Genomic DNA, 17,629 nt, shown 5'->3' on the forward strand with positions numbered 1-17,629 from the left:
GCCAGATATAGCTACACTGGATGGATAACTTGTTACGGTCAAAATTACCGTATTTAACTGGCAGCAGTGATCCAGTAAAATACTGTAAGTTTCAACAATATCTTTCTGTGCTTATGATTTCCAGTATAATAGCCTGCTGTAAATGTATGTGTTGTTAATATACGCTGGGACAAAATTATTGGGTGAAATTTTCCAGCAAAGTCTTTTCAGTTTTACACCAAATGCTGAACAGCGTCGCGATGGAGCTCTCTGGTTTTAGGTGTGTGATTTTTAAGTGATTTGGATACAAAAACAACAGAAGTTTAAAATTAGAAAAATATTTATTTGTTCACATTGTCTCTTCACGTGACGACATCAATCCATTGCAAAGGCTTTATTAATCGTGTAAAAACGACAACAACAACAATGCTGATACATTCGTACTTCACACATGTGAGTGGACGTAGATAGTCCTACATCATTTTGGTAAATGACAGCAGCAATGTGGCTGTATGAATATGATGTTTGCCTTTCGTAAAGTGAAGTCTCAATGCAGGCATGTAAAATTGTTTTATTTTCATGCGGTCGGCGGTGCACGCCTGATACCTGCTTCTTTGAACAAATAGCAAAAAACGATGTAGGTCCCTCAGAACGTGGGAGTGGTCTCTTATCAGGAACTCAATGTTTTGGCTCAGAAGCTTCCGTGAAGGTCTCTGGAAGCCAAGTGGACTCCCTTTTTCTCACATCACAAATGCAACGATTTTGACAAAGGGGATTCCAAAGCAAGGGTCCTTTTGAAACATACATGCATACATATGTACATATGTGGACACATGTCCTTTTTTCAAGTGTGCAACTCTGCAGAAAAAGTCTCCGCAGAACTCCAGTGCAACAACAAAAGTGGTGAAAAGTGGTTTTGTTTTTACGGCTATTCACATATGTACAACCACGTATTTCTTATAAATATTTCCACAACGCACAATACCCAGGATCCTACTCATGTACAGAATTTCTATAATCTTTTGATGTTAGGAATATGTCTCTCTTATTTAAGTGCATAGGATCGGGCAAAAGCCCTCAGTACAGTTTCATTTCCATGTGCAACAACATGTTTGTGTCAAAGTATGTTCTGCTTCTTTCACTAATTAATACTTCCTTTTTTTTTTTCTCATGGTTGGTTTAGCAGCTGCATGAAAGCCCCTTTGTTGTCCTGAGATGGGTGTCAAAATAAATTAATTAATTTAAAATAGCAGACGTATAATAAATTAACTCGCCGGGATGTCACTGGACGCTCTGGACCTACACATTCAACTTGTAACTTTTAGCGCGTGGCCGACATGACCTGCGGAACCACACCCAGTATAAAACCATCATGATCAGCCAGTAACACAAGTAGACCACGCAGCCAAAGATAAGAAAGTCCGTTTCCATTATCTTGGCTGGGGTAAACCAGTCCATTTGACTCTCTCTGTAGATTGTGTAACCCAGTCCTGATAATAGAATGGCTGCCCACACTGACAGCGGCAGCAGGGGCATGTAGTTCCCCACAATCTTCCGCCGGCCCGACGTCCCCCAGCTGCTCTTGTTCATGGTGAGGATGGCGAAATACTTGGCCGGCAGCAGGCTGGTCATGTACAAAGCCGAGTAGAGGGACATGAACACCATCACCAGGTCCCTGCGCAGGATGCAGGCGTACGCCGCTTTCACCAGCCCGATCAGCTGGATGCAGCACAGTACCCACAGGATATCCCACAACGTGCCCGTCCAGAACAGCTGGATGATGGTGGCCGTGACGAAGAAGGGGAACACCCCAGACACGATGGACTCGTATGTCATCCACAGGTGGTGCTTGTGCCACCACATGGCATTGAAGAGCCACTCGCGGAAATAGGACTTTGTCCAGCGGGTCTGCTGGTTGAGCCAGCGCAGAAATTGAGCTGGCGTCTCTGTGTAGCATTTGGAGCGAGATGTGTATCTGGAAAGGAAAAAGATCAGTGGAGACTCCACGTTAGAAACTTCAGATACGCTGCCAGCTCGAATAAAGTGAAAGAGCGATCCTTCCCGATGCACTGTCAATAGGTTTATTGCTTGAGACAAACAGTCACACACACAAATACAAAATGAATACATTCACAAGGAGCACTGAGAAGATGGTAAGATTGAATTAACCAAGCAGGGCAACCCGAGCTGGAATCAGAGCTCTTGATGTTACGCACTAGGCCACCAACTACTATTGTATGGCTTTTATATTTAATACAGAGGAGTGACGTCATTATAGAATGACAACTGTTAACTATGCTGCTGCCAGTTTCTGAAGCCGTTTTCCTCTTCATGGTCATGGGAAGCTGGAGGCTATCCCAGCTGACTTTGGCCAGAAGTTTCAAATTCTCATCGATCCATCCATTTTCAATAGCATCCATCCTCATTAGGGTCACAACTGAGTTGGAGCCTTTGCCAGCTGACTTTGGCCCAGAGGCAGGATGCACCTTGGACTGGTCGCCAGCTATTTACTATGTTGCTTTCATACAATTGTTTCCTTCATTTGGAGAAACAAAATTTGCCTTAAATGTAATTTTGCCGTGTATGTCCCACTTCCCATTCCTCCAGACAGGATGCCATGTGCCACAACCTTTGCCAATCAAACAGGCCAGTGGAAGTGCCTGGCCTGCCGGGTAAAAATGACATGACCCAAATTGTGACTAGCAAGCAGGTGACCTGTCGAGGAAAATTCACCGAAGCAATTCAGTGGCTTGACAGCGAACGTTTTATTTCAGCAATAAAGTTTTATATTGAATCACAAATCAGTGTGGAACACAGATTAGCGTCTGTTATCGATATCATTATGACATGTGGCCAACTTTACTGTGAAGAAAGACCACTGGCGGTGGGTGATCTTGTGCAATTACGGCAGCGCTATATATTGTTGCTTACTTTGTGGCGTATCCCATGCTCAGCATACGGTTGGTAAGATGTCTGTCATCTCCAAAAGTGCAGTGAGTCCCTAAAAATTTCTGATTGTACCAAGATTCCAGAAATGCCTGAAGCAGATCATTCCTATAGAGACCTAAAACAGAAAAGTGACAAATTTATATTTATGGCTACAGATTGGAATAGTGTCAATCTCGCTCCAGAAATAAACATACCCAAGGGTCCACTTATGCAGGAGACGCAGTTGAAAAAAGACTGACAAGACCGCTCTATGTTGAAGGCCATCCAGTAGCGAAGACTGCTCATGAAGCTTATGTACGAGTCCTTCATGTTGAGGATCATCACATCCCCGCCGACTGCGCCGTACTTGGTGTTACTCTCCAGCACCTTGCACAGCTCTACTGTAGCCAGGGAGTCCAGCTTGGTGTCCGAGTCGCATACCTGTACAGATGAATGGGAAAACGTTGGAGCATGCCTGTCATTGTTGTACGCTCCGTTTGTCTCCGTTTGTATGTGTTGCTGCTCCATGTGTGTTAAGGAACCCCTTTTTTTAAGGTTTATGATTACCGTACCATCTACGCAAATTTCCATTAGCCTGTCTACAGCATTTCACATTATATGTTAGCATTAAGCTAGCAGGCTTAGGATAGACAAAATGAATGGCTTAAATACAACACTTGTGCGTTCTTTTGTCCTCATGAGTACAACGATTCGCTCCTCTCTATAGGAACATGACACGGGATGTAACAACATTATCACTGGGAAAAAGCGAAGGCTTAAAACTACCTGCTAAACTGTCCAATGTCCCACAGATTTGGAACCATCTTGAATCTCATCTTAAAGCTGCCCAATCTCTCCACATCTTCAAGGGGAAACTAAACACTGAATTATTGTGTCGGCATTAATAATTTGTTTGAATCTACTGACTGTGATCAATATCCCGTTTGTCTGTAAACTCTTAATTGAATGTATCTTTTTGTGTTTTGTTTTGTCTTGCTATGTGTTTAAATATCCTGAGCCGCCACAAAATAAGTAGCTTCTAGTGGTTTCTCTTTCACATGTTGTCATTGGGTAAAGTTCAGGTCGCCCTCATGATAAATATGCAAGGTGATACTTGACATGTAAATAAGGTCAAAGTCAAAGTAGCTGTCCAGTTGGATTTGCAAAGTTGTCTTACTAGTGAGGACAATGAGCATACTAGTACATTGATCTTAAACTAAATGTCAAGAATAGCATATAAATGTTGGAGCATTTGTCGGTATCCAACAACAGCAATGAACTGTCTTAGTGAGGACAAAGAGCATACGATAATATAAACCTTCAGCTGCATATCTAGGATATTGATAAAAAATTGTCCAACATCCTGAGGGGAACCTGAGCGAGAGAAGAAATCGACTTACCTGGATGTAGTCGACTGAAGATCCGAGGGCCTTAAAGGCAGTGTACATCACTTCCCGCTTGCCTCCCCATTTCTGCATGATGCACACATGGCTCTTGGTCTGAATCAGGTGCTCCACTTCCTTTCGTTGGGGGTCCTCTCCTTCAAAAAAGAGGCTCACAGCACCGGTCTCCTCATCGAGATACACCTTATTGGGGTCCCACGTGTGGTAGTTGTTGTTCCACACGTAACACGCTGGGTCCTGGTCGGCAAACACCTCCCTGAACATCTCCATCATGTAGCGGTCATCGTCGCTGTTCCCGTCTACCACCATAATGATGCGCAGCAACTCAGATGGGTACTGGAGGGCCCGGACAGAGTTGAGGCACTCTCTGAGGTAGACGGGGTCCTCCTGGTAGGCCGAGATGGTGAAGCCGATGGTCTTGGTGAAGGTGCATGGCTTTTTGCGGCTCCTCATTTGCCCCTGCTCAATGAAGGCGAAAAGACTCTGGACCAGCACGTGGAGTGAAAGCAGGAGGCCATAAAAGCCGAAGGAGATGATTCCGTACAAGGAGGTGGCCAGTTGGAAACCTTCGACGTAGGCCCACACCATCACACCAAGAACGACCAGTGCAAAGAGGAATGTGAAGATGGCTCGGAGTATTGAGCCCAGCTTCTTGAGGAGAGGTTTCAGCTCCATTGTGTGTCTTCACCTATATAGAAAGCACACACAAGGGATAAGATGGAAGGTCAGTGCACCTGTTCAAGCGCGAAAAGAAGAAAAACATCCAACAAAGTCAGCGAGTGGTTTTATGAGGACTTGTTAAAAAGAAAAGCCATTGCGAAAGTAACACGCTCCCAGATCTACTTAAGTCTGTGCTATCCTCATTTGAAATAATGCCAAAGGACACAAACATTAGAATCACAATTGTCAATTGGACATCGAAGCCAAGTGGATTACTGTTTGTGTCTCCCTTGATTCCGGGGCTATTTTTAAAAAAGAAAGCTAAATATAATTCCAAATGGAAGCTATTTCAAGCATGACTGCTTGTCCAGTAAAGAGTTATTCATAACCAGTGGACAGATGACTAAAAATACAATATTTTGTTGTCTAATATAGAACGAATTTGATTTAAGTATAAGTGGTAGTACACTAAACTGTACAGTTTCACTCATAAGAGATATTTCAGATTCAGAAAACTTTATTTATCCCCGTGGGGCAAATAAAGTTTTCTGAATCTGAATCTGAATATTTAACTGAAATGAAACTATTGGGGGAACCTGTTAAAGAATATGAATAATAATAAGAAGAAGAATCTATCCATTTTCTAAACCGCTTATCCTCACGAGCGTGGCGGTCGTGCTGTTTGCCAGCCAATCGCAGTAATAATAATAATAATTATTATTATTATGCTATAGGGATATAGGGATATTATTATTATTATTATTATTATTATTATTATTATTATTATTATTATTGTAATTATAATAATTATTGTATTTAATAATATTGTAATTATAATAATTACTATTGTATTTAATTATTATTATTGGTACATATGCTGCAGGTATGTACAAGGTGGACACATGACTGCAGCAAACACATCACACAATTAATGAGATGATTTATATTGCTTGATAGTTTTTTTGATTAACGCTGTGCATAATTGTTCTATTTTTTTCATAATAATTTAAAGAGTAAATCTATTCAAAATTAAAAATCAATCGCAGTTGTTTTCTGAAATCGTTAAAACTCCTACCTAGAAGCAAAGTGATCCTTGGGGATCTAGCTGTACCTGGCGTTGCGCTCTGGACGCATCCACTCTCGCGTAGCTCCTGTGTGCGCGGTTGTGAAGGGCTTTGACTTTATAAGCTCCCGACTTGGATGTGGAGAACCATCTGCGCGCCGGCCCAGGAGTGAGTGATGATTGAGCGGCGCTCCCCCTGAGTCAGCCGTGCGTCAGTGCGACTGTGCAAGGCGGTGGTCCCTTTGGCTGAAGAGCGCGCCCATACGCGCTGCTTTGTTGCCCCTTTTTTTTCTTCTTTTTTTTTTTTTTTTTTTTTCTAAACTCAAGCATCACCATGCATCACGTCTGTCATTCCCTGATTCCGCGAAGAAAAATACCTCACTTGTATTGCACGGTCCTGCCTGGGCTTTTTATCTCTTTAACTTTCCCAGCCAACCTGGCAAGACCTTTAAACCCCCCGCCCCCCACCACCGATATTAAATGGCAACCCATTAAAAATCATAACCTGGAATACTCCCCACCCTTTGTAGTTTCACTTTCATTCATACATTCCTTTTTAAATCATTTCAATCGAATCGACCTTTTAAAATTAACACAAAAGCAATCTTGGGTTCCATCCATCGAACTATTTTCTGATCCGCTTATCCTCACGGGTCGCGGGGATCCAAGTGTTTTCCTATCCAAACTAGATGCCGTCCTCTGCTGGCCGTTTTCTTACACTACCCAAATAAAATTCCTTTTTTTTTTTCCTTAGCCCAAGTGTGGCAATCGTGCTGACACAGCGTACAGTCTGTACTTATGGAGAAGCAGATACTTATCTAACTAAAGTCTAGTAAAAGTAATTGTATTGATTCAACTGATTTTCTTCAGAGGGAAGCCACATCCTTTTTTTTCTTTGCAACATGTTGTATTCGGCCCCACTAGTCTAAACACAGGATTCGGATTTATATTGCGTCAATGGGATATGAATTCAGCAGCAAAATCGTCCCGTTTTTATTCATCTCACGGGCGGCCATTTTGTCCACTTGCCGTGGACAGAAAATGACATCACGTGCCTAAGAATTTACGTAATGACCAATCCACATCCATCCATCCCTTTTCCAATCCGTTCATCCTCACGTGTTTCGTAGTCCTGCTGGCGCCTATGAGTCTCCATCCGGCCTCTAGCGTTGTCTCTAAACCTTCAGAATCTTGGACTCTCCCACCTCCAACTCAGTCTTCTGGTCTGTCTGCTGTCCTCCATTTCCTTTCACTTAAGATGGTGCCACTCTTTCACAGATGAGCCCTTCCACTTAAATAGCGCAACGAGAGGATTTTTATGTATTTATTTATTTATTTATTTATTTATTTTTGTTCTTAATTTTAGTGAACTGACACAACTAAATTAAACGTGTGTCATAGAGATGCAGAGCCAGGAGAAAAGGTCACAGCGACACAACAACCGAGTTCAAGTACCTCTCAATTTATGTGCCAAACATGCCTAATCTAACAGTAACATGCATGTTTTGGGGGACCGTGTTCCCTCATTGCATCATATTATTCACATGGCCCTCTAAGGACTTCAAAAATGGCCTTCCGCACGGCTGTCTGAAACATTTTTTGTTCTTTTTACAAGACAATCTGTTGAGCTCTCATGAAAGTCCACACCCTTCCTTAACCGCACGAGCTGCTTGAACCATCAGCACATGCAGCACACACTCCATGGCAGGCACAAATACAAAGTCACCAGGCAGCTGATGTCATGTGAAGCAGCTGGGCCAGTCCATGAGTATATGAGAGGAGGTCAATTAAATGTGTTATTATTCTGACCTTTCTCTTTGGGATCTGTTTATGTGCTCAAATGGACTTTACAGATGATGATGTTGGAGGATGACGTTTCTTTTAAAGTCAACTTTCAACAAGATGACTGCATTCTTGAATGACTATTCAATGGAAAACATGGCATTTTTAGTCTAAAAACTGTAGTTTTTTTCTGGGTGGGGGGGTGGGGGCTTTTTTTGGCTGCAATTGGCTGGTAAACAGACCAGGGTGTAGCTGCTCTCGCCCAAAATCTGTCGGGATGGGCTGCAGCTCGACCATTACTTTAAGACGAGAAGGGATATACTGTACATAATTTGTCTTGCTTTAAAAAACAAAAAAAACAAAACGTTGCAACGTGCATTTTCCTTACTCTTCTCTATGGAAAATGAATAGAAACATTTTGACTTTATGTGACTTGTCACATTTAGTCATCATTACTCCATCTCTCACACACACACACACACACACACACACACACACACACACACACACACACACACACACACAAACAATCACAATAACTTCAACGACATTAAGATAGACCATGGTTATTTTTAGAGGACTTTAAAAGCGTGGTGCATGATACATTGTTATTTTTAAAATGTGTTAGTGACAATTGAACTGCACATAATTATATCAAATAAACAAATAAATGTCCATATGAAATGGTTTATTTGACGAACGTTTTTTTTTTTTTTTTTGTGTAACACATTCAATTAGAAAATTGTTTTAGGAGAGAAATGAATCAGACAATACATAAACAACAAATAAATACAGTTTATTCGCCATGACTAAATGAACGCAAAAACTGTTAACAGGTTTATAGAGCTTTCTTGGACCGCATAGTAAAACGGGGCAGGCCGGACTTTGCTCAGCTCCAGATGTAGAGTCGATTGCGCATAACTCTGTTAAACAATGGCTTTGGCGCAAGGAAAGAAACGAGGCGATATCATTCCGTTCCTGTGAATTTTGTCAACGCACGCCCTCCCCAGTGAAGCGCAAGTCAGAGTTGGGCGGTTGCTATGGCAACAACACGTCAACTTCACCTCGCGCTCCACCAGCACAGCGACCAACATGTTGCCCGTAAGGTCCAAAATGTCCAAAAGGATGATACAAAACCTCGCGGAAAGCATTTGCAAGAAACCGATCCACTGTGAGTATGATTCGCTCTTTATTATTAATATTATTATTATTGTTTTATTGATTTGGAAACTAGGCTTGGAGTGTTTCACCATTGCGCAACTTTTGTCTTGATGATGCGCTCATTTGTCCTTGTTCTTGTTTTACTGGGCCTAGTCAATAAAAGAGAAGTTGAGTGCCTTATCAGAGAGTTCCATGCCTTATTAGAGGAGCCGGCGAGTTCTGCAAGGTCAGTCGGCGGCTTGGACAGATGGAAGTTAAGAAGCTTCTTGCACAACGCCTTTGGACTCACTAACGACACCATCATGGATGGGGGTACAGCACTCTATCACATACAGTGGATACAAAAGCTGTATACACAAATTTTCAGCTGCTAGTTTTTTTTGGGTGAAAAATTAAACAGGTTGCATCTACATGTTCCGGAATAGGCACGTCCAGTTCGTGGTAATATAGTTGTGCCGTACTTTCTCCACGTGACGACTTGCCTTCATTGTGTATATTTAATGCAATGGAAATATCCGGGTACCCTTTTCCTGAATTAGACCTTTGAACACTGAGATCCCTCGGGTACCATGGAAAGTCTGTAGACCATAGCACGTGCTCACTCCCATTTAAGATGAGTTTGAATGTGATCAGTTGCAGTAATTCTCAACACAGCTATCCTCCATGCGAGGGTGTGCACACTTACGCAACCATATTATCTCAGTTGTTTATTTTTGCTTCACTTCTCGAAATGTTTTTTTCAATTAAATTGTAAAGTCTATAAATCACTTTAATGGTTGAAGATGTTTTGATTGACCTTATCTTTTTTTTAATGTCACGAAACCAGGTGTTTGAAAAGAGGTGTGTTCAAACTTTTTTATATTCGCTGTATGTAAAGTCACACTATTATCGAATTGGTAATAGTACTCACACTATGTACTGAAGTAGAAATGTAGTAGAAACTTGTGTAACAAAAAAAGACCAGGAAAAGTACTGTACAAGTACAGAACAAATTTACTGAAGTAAATGCTTAAATGTAATCACGTCTAAAACTGTTTTTAGAGTTGTTTATAGACTGTACTTGTTTTGATAACTTCAGATGTATAGGTATAGTTTCTCTCTAATTAACTTTCATTGTTCTCATACTGAGAAATCTGCCATCAAAACAACACCTAGCTTGCAAAGTGACGAACACGAAATGCTAAATTTGCTCATGAGAACAGAGAAAATATGTCTCACTTGTGTGTGTTTTTTGTTTTTGTTTTTTTTCTGTTCAGATAAGATAGAGAATTTAGGGGCTTGTTATTGTAAGCCTGTCCCAAGACATATTTTTACATTTTTACCATGAATCAATCTTTTCGTTCACAACATCAAAGAATTCATTCTGAATAGGAAATAGCTTGCTTAGCCGAATTTGTTGCGCCATTGTCGTCGAGGCTTCCTGGTTTACGCTGCTGTCCCTCTTTTCTCTATGAAAGATCCTCAAACCTTAATCAATCAGCATATTAACCATATTTGACTTCACCTCCCTTTATTGATCTTTTTACGTTATGTCATGACCACCCACAGAGGAAGAACCTGTTCAATTTTGCTAAGGATCTGGATAATGGTGTAAAGAAAATAATTTCTTCTCTCTGTTCATGGAATCCCATATTGGTGCTTGAGTAAAAATGTCAGTACATTTTATCAATATAATGCCGATTTACAATAGACGATATCGCAACACACTTTACACATTGAGCAGGCAAACACAAATACAGTAACACAATGGATTTGAACATGTCAACAGCTCAGCCTTGGCAAATCTCCGTGCGATTGACTCAAATTAATGACAGCCTTTAGATTTGGACACATTACTGTATGTTTTGGCTCCTCAACTCCACCTGTAAAACAAGCCAAATGTGTCAATCTGTCAATCTATTGTGACATAAAATGTGCTAACCAGGAACGAATTAGCACTGTAAACTCATACTTGACGTTACTGTCGCTCATCCTGCAGTGTTCCGGACATTTGACAAAGACAATGACGGTTTGGTCAGCTTGAAAGAGTGGATTGAGGGACTATCGGTTGTTCTTCGGGGCACCTTGGACGAAAGAATAAAATGTAAGTCCGAAAGCATACAATTCCAAGGAGAACTTCTCCCACTGGGATTCTTTTCTCTCCCGTGCTCCATCATTCCTGTAGACTGCTTTCACGTGTACGACTTGAATGCTGACAAGTACATCACCAGGGAGGAGATGTTACAAATGCTGAGGTACAGCCTCAGACTACCTGGGGAGGAGGACCCTTACGACGGCATCAAAGACCTGGTGGAGATAACACTCAAGAGGATGGTGTGTATCCTATTGAACAGAAAAAAGGACAGAAACACTGAACTGGTGGACATTTTAATTCTAAAGATAAAGACAGGCAAATTAAGTTCACCAGAAAAGGTTTTACTGTATCGTGGACCCTCACATAGTCGTGGTTTAGCATTCGCGGATTCATGCATTCAGAGAATTTTTGGAGGAATTTATTCCGTTATTAGCGGAAGCCCCCACTTATTCACCCTTTTTTCCCCTTGATCGCCGCTTATGCACGTTTAAAAAAAAAATCACTACATTTGTTTTAAGTTCACGGTTAACCTCCTCTGTAACTTCCTCGAGGAGGAAAATCTCTTGACATCCAAATTCCGCTGCTTTATGTCATCACCATTCTCAGGATCACGACCACGACGACAGGCTGTCTTTGGACGACTTTACGAAGTCGGTGAAAGAGGTGAACCACGTGCTTGAGGCTTTTGGAACGTGTCTCCCCAACACCACGGTGCGTTCGATCACTTGTCAAGCATCTTCACCCCAAAGACGTTCTTTCACTGAAGATGTTTTCTCTCTTTTTACAGAGGATTGAGACTTTTCAGCAGCGTGTTTTTCAGAGTCAAGTGCACGGATGATGCGGTCTTTCAAAGATTGCTGTTTTTGTGGATGCAACATCCATTTTCTATAGTGTTTGTCCTCATTAAGGTTGCAGGTGAGCTGGAGCCCATTCCAGCTGACATTGGGCAAAAGACAGAAAGCACACTGGAATGATTGCCAGCCAATGGCTTGGCACATAGCCATGCCCATTGACATTCATATCTATGGACAATTTAGAGCAGGGGTGCCCAACCAGTCGATCGACTTGGGCCCGGTACCCCACGAACTGGTCCCAAGTCAATCGCGGGAGATCTAGGGGAAAATGGATTTAAAAAAAAAAAAAAAGGTGTGTGTCTGTGTGTGTGTTATTTTTTGTGTTAGTGCCCACTGCACCCTAAACAACCTCTCAGTTTCACTTTCACAAAAAAAGTATTAAAAAATATATAACAAAGCAGGTCACCTTTAACCTACGGCGACGCGTGACCTATATCACCGGAAGTTGTTCACGGGGAGAAGTCTGCAATTGCAGCTTGCGATCACAGCTGTTACCTTGCATTGTTTTTATTTATTTTTATTCTCATTCAAAATTTGTTTCTTGTACAATTCACCGATGGCACTGGCAAAGAAAGGGAATCTGAAATGCCAGGAGAATTTTTTTTTTCACGATACACGTGAGCTACGATAGTGACGTTGTTGCACTGAAGACGCTGCCAAAGTGCGTCCCACGCCGCGGCAGACAGGTAGGCGCTGATTCCTTTTTACAAACTCACACGCTCTTGTATCTACTTTATTTTTCTTTTCGTTCGTATTCTGGGACATTATGGCTATTGCTCATCATGCCATGCGCATGTGTATGCGTGCAAGTGCGATAGCGGGTCAATCGTGGCAGGTCGGTTGCTTGAAAAGTCGTTGTTTAATTTGAACCAACAATTTCATTACTTTCATAAGAAATAACCCAAAATTTTGACCCAGCACAAACAATTAAAAAATTGAGTTAATGATTCAACCCAACTGTTTTAGAGTGCACACAAGCATGGAAAGAACATGCAAAAATGTGTAAACAAATCCAAAAGATGTTAAAAGAAGTAATTTCAGTGGTTGTTTTATGAATATTTGGGATGAGAATATCAAGTCACGATCAAATTCGCCGACGTGGTTTAATCTTTTTCCCCACTGGTTTGAGGTCAGGAACCGATTCCACCTAAAAAAAAAAAAAACAACAAAAAAGTCATCTTATTGAGGAACGTTCATTCATTATAAAGAAATTAAATGACAACCGGAATGAGCATTTGACTAAGGCTGGATTTACGATGCATTTTTTTTTTTTTTGCTCTCATAATTTCGATATGCATTACTGCAGTGTAAATTTGAACAAAACAAAACACAAGTACGTAATCTGATATCATCAGATCAGAATCTGGCCTCTTCCAAATGCGAATGAAAATCTGATATGTACTGGATATCTGCTAATGGGAATGCAGCGTAAATGCAAAGATTGTGGATATGAAGTATCCCATGAATGCTAGCTTGCCATCATTCAAATAACTGTGTCGTGTATAAAAGGAAAAAAACCACAAACGAACACAATTTTTTTAAAACACATCAAAGCTATACAAATAGACGAAAAGTGATGTGTGAAAAGTGATGATTGCTGAAGGACACTAGTGGAGTAATTCGCCAGTTACCCTCACTTATGGCATGATCTGTTAGTTTGTATTTCTGATTTCATCTGCTTTGATTGCCATGTTGTTTTTGAAGAATAAATCCATTTTCTTTTTTTGAATTCATTTTGCACTCCTGCCTAGCCTCCCTGCTTCCCTGCACTTTGGTCTTCAACCATGCTGATTTCAAAACTAGTAATCCATTCATTTGTTTTGCACAAGTAAAAATGCGATGAGACGATGAAAGATTTTTGTGGTTTCACGGTCATAATGGCCCCCCTGAGGGAAGACATAACTCCAAAATGACCTGCGACAAAAATGAGTTAGACACCCCTGTTCTACAGCCTCCAAATTGCAATCAGCACCTTCTGCTGGTTGCCCTGCATTTTGACCATTACTGACAATACTTGACCCAATTGTCAACAATAAAAGGAGACGATATATTATGTATTCTAATCATCAACGGTTATTGATGGCTTCTTTAATACTTGTGTACAAATATTTGTTGACAAATATTAAAAAGTCCATTCTTAATCATAGGCCCCCTTTAATTAGTACCGTCTAATACGCTACAAGACAAAAGCGACATGCTACCTGTTTCATTGTGTTCCTTATCAGGTTGACAGTTGTGTTCAGCGAATCGTCGTCCATGTCCACTTTAGGAGTGTCCTCAAGTTTTGGTCCAATGAGTGGCTCATTTTTTCCAACAAGCTCAACCGGCGAGTGTGACACAAGCTCTTCCATTTTGCGTTTTCTGCTCTCCAAGTGTGTTGTCCGCGGTACAAACGTGACCGCAGACGGCTGATTCGAAGTCAGTCTAACGCGTGGACCTAAAGATTTATGTGAGTGTTTTTGGCAGTGGTTTAAGTTTGATGCGGCCGCCTCCTCTTTCGCATCAGCGATGGCATTGTGCAATGTCCCCATTTTGTCCTCTGTTGGTACAGGCCCATGGTGTCTTTTGTGTGTGTTGTTGTGATGTTCCTGAGGAGGAAGTGGCAGTAGAGGAAAGGATGAATGATCGTCCACGTTCCAACATGCTCCTTCACTGTCATGGGCACTCGCTTCATAGTGAGTGGGGATGACAGCCGGTGTGGGTTCTGCTGATGTGGGCTCCTTGTTCATTGCCGCTTCCTGCTCCCTCTCTTGGGCTTTAGATCGAAGAATACAAATTTACAATTAAAATGTAAACATACATTGGGAAAATGCAAGACAAATACACCGTATTTTTGGATTGGAAATGAGGCTGATCATGTTTATCAGCTGATCGGTATCATTTTAAAAAGATCAGATTTTTTTTTTTCAATTCTTAATTTCTAAAGTCAATAAGAAAATATTTTATTTCTTGACTTGATTTGAACCGATGCTGATTTCCAGCCTTATACGAAATGTATCATCTTGGGATCCCTTTATACAAATATAAAAGAGAATAAGTTTAATCAAATAAAAATCACAATTTTTTTCTTGATTTCTTGTTGAGTTTCTTTCCAGTGTGGCCTGAATACTAAGAGTATGCGTGCACCTCTCTTTTCCGCCATCCTCATTACGTATCTCCTCCGGTCCTGCAGCTTCATCCTGGTGTCCTCCACAGTCTCATATTCAGGGACGTAGCAAACATGCAGCACACCGCCATAGAAACTCTTCTCATCCATGTGCCGTTTGGCAGCTCTGAAAAAGACAATTCGCGTTCGCCTTGTTATTCAGATGGGATTCATATTGTGAGGCATTCGATAACATTTTAACAAAGTAAAAATACTTTGTTACAGCATTGAAGTAGATTTATTTTAACATATCTGAACTTTATTTGAGTATTTTTCTCACAGCATTTGACTTTTAAGACCTACATTAGAAAATGTTAGCATTTTTTTATAACTCACTTCCCAACATTAGCAAAAAAAAAAATGTGAATAAGTTGTTTTGGTTGCAAATTTTTGGGCCAAAACTCTCCCTCTTGGTTTAAAAAAAAAAAAAAGACATGCACTATACAACATCATTATTTTTTTTCTTCTCAGTACCAGCACTATGTGAATCATTATCGAGGAAACTATTTCGTGTGTATGTTTTTTTCTTTCAATGTGCTAAGTTTATATATCATTGATAATATATCATTGACAAAATGTCATGTTTACTTTTGTGAAATAGTATTATACTATTACTTGAGTACAGGAGTAGAGGTCTGCTTTCACCTTCACCAGTATTTTTTTTTTCTTAAGGCAAATATTTGTACTTCTTAAGTACGGATTGTGAATCCTTTTACCACCGTTATTGCATTATCGTCACGCAAAAATAGTATGAACCTGGCACTAGTGAGCTTCTGGAACTTGACCAGGTAGACTTCCGTGAACTCCTCCGCGGGGTACTCGTCCAAGGGCCTATACTCTTGCACGACTCCATACAAAGCACACAGCTGTATGAGCTCAGTCATAACTCCAATCGCGGGAACCCCTTGGACCATCACGTAACACGACTCCAAATTGATGGTGTACACCTGACAAGAAGATCGAAGAGAAGACACTGCTCCCACTGCAAAGAGGTGTGTTTACCTTCTTTTGCGTAGGACAAGAAAGCAAAGCTATCTATCACATTCAATTCTCGACTTTATATGAGATGACAGGACTTTTTAGATTACCTTTACGGCCCTGGCTTTCCTCCCCTCTCGATATTTAGGTCGAGAAATGCACACTTTTCGCTGTTCGTGGTGTTTGTAAACATCGGGAGCTTTCCAGCAGCTACTCTTCGACGCCGCCATGCTTGGTAGAAATGTGTTTCCGCTAGCGCTCTTTGAAAATAAGAGTCAACCGTCAAAAGCAACTGGGTGTTTGAAGTACAGTTCACGGTTTTGCTTTGTTTTGAAGTACGACAGGAAGTAATTAAAAAAATAGTCTCCAGTAAAGCGAAACGAGCAGTTTTCATGCTAAATTTAGCACCCCCCCCCCTCCTCAAGTGTCTCAAGTGCTCCATCGCATTTGAACTCTGAACGGAGCGGCGAACGCTAGCATTCACCGTGGGGTGGGGTGTAGCCCCATTGCCCCCCCCCCCCCCTCCTCAAGTGTCTCAAGTGCTCCATCGCATTTGAACTCTGAACGGAGCGGCGAACGCTAGCATTCACCGTGGGGTGGGGTGTAGCCACATTGCCCCCCCCCACCCCCAATTTACATTTGCGCAATTGCAGCGTCCTTCAGCAATCTGGGGACAAATTGACCTTTACCAACATCTCCTGAAAATCAATTGATAACTCAGAGTTTTATTTTAGGAAAAAAAAAAAGCCATGACACTGGTCAAGATATTCCAAAATTTACACCAGGGTTTCCCAACCTCCAATGATCCTGGGCACATTTTAAAAAATATGTCATAAAATATTAAATCACATCAAACAAAAATGTCACAAAAGGCATGTATGATGAAGAGGATTAGGGCCAATGAAGAAAAAAAAACAAGGTTGGCAATTCTGAGATAAAAGTGAGAATCTTGCCAACCTTGTTTTTTTTTTTTTTTCTTTATTGGCCCTAATCCTCTTCCGAAAAATGATGATCTTGTTTCAGTTTACACAGATCACAAAGTAACCTAGTGTGAAATCTGGGTTTGTGTTGCGTGTAGTTGAGCAAACAGCTATTTCAATGTGTTGACTGGCAACGGGCATGTCAATTGTACTTTCTGCCATCTAGTGGGAGAGCATTTAATTGTTCCGCCTGGCACTCTTAATCACTAGCATCGATAGATTACCCATCCATCCATTTTCTGAACCGCTTTATCCTCACAATGGTCGCGGGCCTGCTGGAGCCTACCCCAGCTGTCTTCCGGCAGTAGGCGGGGGACACCCTGAACCAGTTGCCATCCAAATACAGGGCACAATCAACAATACACGCTCACAATCACGCCTAGGGACAATTTAGAGTCTTTAATTAACCTGCCATTCATGAGAACATGCAAACTCTACACAGGAAGGCCGGAGCCGGAATTGAACTCTGCACTGTGAGGTGGACGTGCTAACCAGGTGAGTCTTGATGGCGGACAGTGTGCCAGTGTGTGTGGCGATGCTTCGGCTTTATTTTCTACACACACACACACACACACACACACACACACACACATATATATATATATATATATATATAGTTGAC

The 17,629-nt window shown here is 41.3% G+C and overlaps 3 protein-coding genes across 3 annotated transcripts; 1 reads left to right on the plus strand and 2 right to left on the minus strand.

Moving 5' to 3' along the window:
• Positions 1-533: 533 nt before the first annotated feature.
• Positions 534-6,499, minus strand: has1 (hyaluronan synthase 1). Its single transcript, XM_019886441.1, is given in 6 exon segments — positions 534-1,413; positions 1,416-1,954; positions 2,911-3,043; positions 3,123-3,348; positions 4,308-4,998; positions 6,046-6,499. Coding segments are annotated over 5 exon segments (1,689 nt in total). The 5' UTR covers positions 4,986-4,998; positions 6,046-6,499; the 3' UTR covers positions 534-1,300.
• A 2,081-nt stretch (positions 6,500-8,580) lies between these two features.
• clxn (calaxin) lies at positions 8,581-12,164 on the plus strand. Its single transcript, XM_019886209.1, has 6 exons — positions 8,581-8,986; positions 9,130-9,288; positions 10,955-11,059; positions 11,141-11,289; positions 11,657-11,761; positions 11,838-12,164. Exons 1-6 carry the CDS (start codon positions 8,908-8,910, stop codon positions 11,886-11,888), a joined length of 648 nt encoding a protein of 215 aa, XP_019741768.1. The 5' UTR covers positions 8,581-8,907; the 3' UTR covers positions 11,889-12,164.
• A 580-nt stretch (positions 12,165-12,744) lies between these two features.
• rbm48 (RNA binding motif protein 48) lies at positions 12,745-16,287 on the minus strand. The gene is made up of 5 exons (XM_019886444.1): positions 16,138-16,287; positions 15,806-15,996; positions 15,031-15,176; positions 14,106-14,659; positions 12,745-13,051 (listed from the first exon to the last, which is right to left on the minus strand). The coding sequence occupies exons 1-5, from the start codon at positions 16,255-16,257 to the stop codon at positions 12,989-12,991; spliced, it is 1,074 nt and encodes a 357-aa protein (XP_019742003.1). The 5' UTR covers positions 16,258-16,287; the 3' UTR covers positions 12,745-12,988.
• Positions 16,288-17,629: the final 1,342 nt, after the last annotated feature.

This window comes from Hippocampus comes, unplaced genomic scaffold, assembly GCF_001891065.2.
Source record: "Hippocampus comes isolate QL1 unplaced genomic scaffold, H_comes_QL1_v1.1 scaffold335, whole genome shotgun sequence".
NCBI classification, from domain to species: Eukaryota; Metazoa; Chordata; class Actinopteri; order Syngnathiformes; family Syngnathidae; genus Hippocampus; species Hippocampus comes.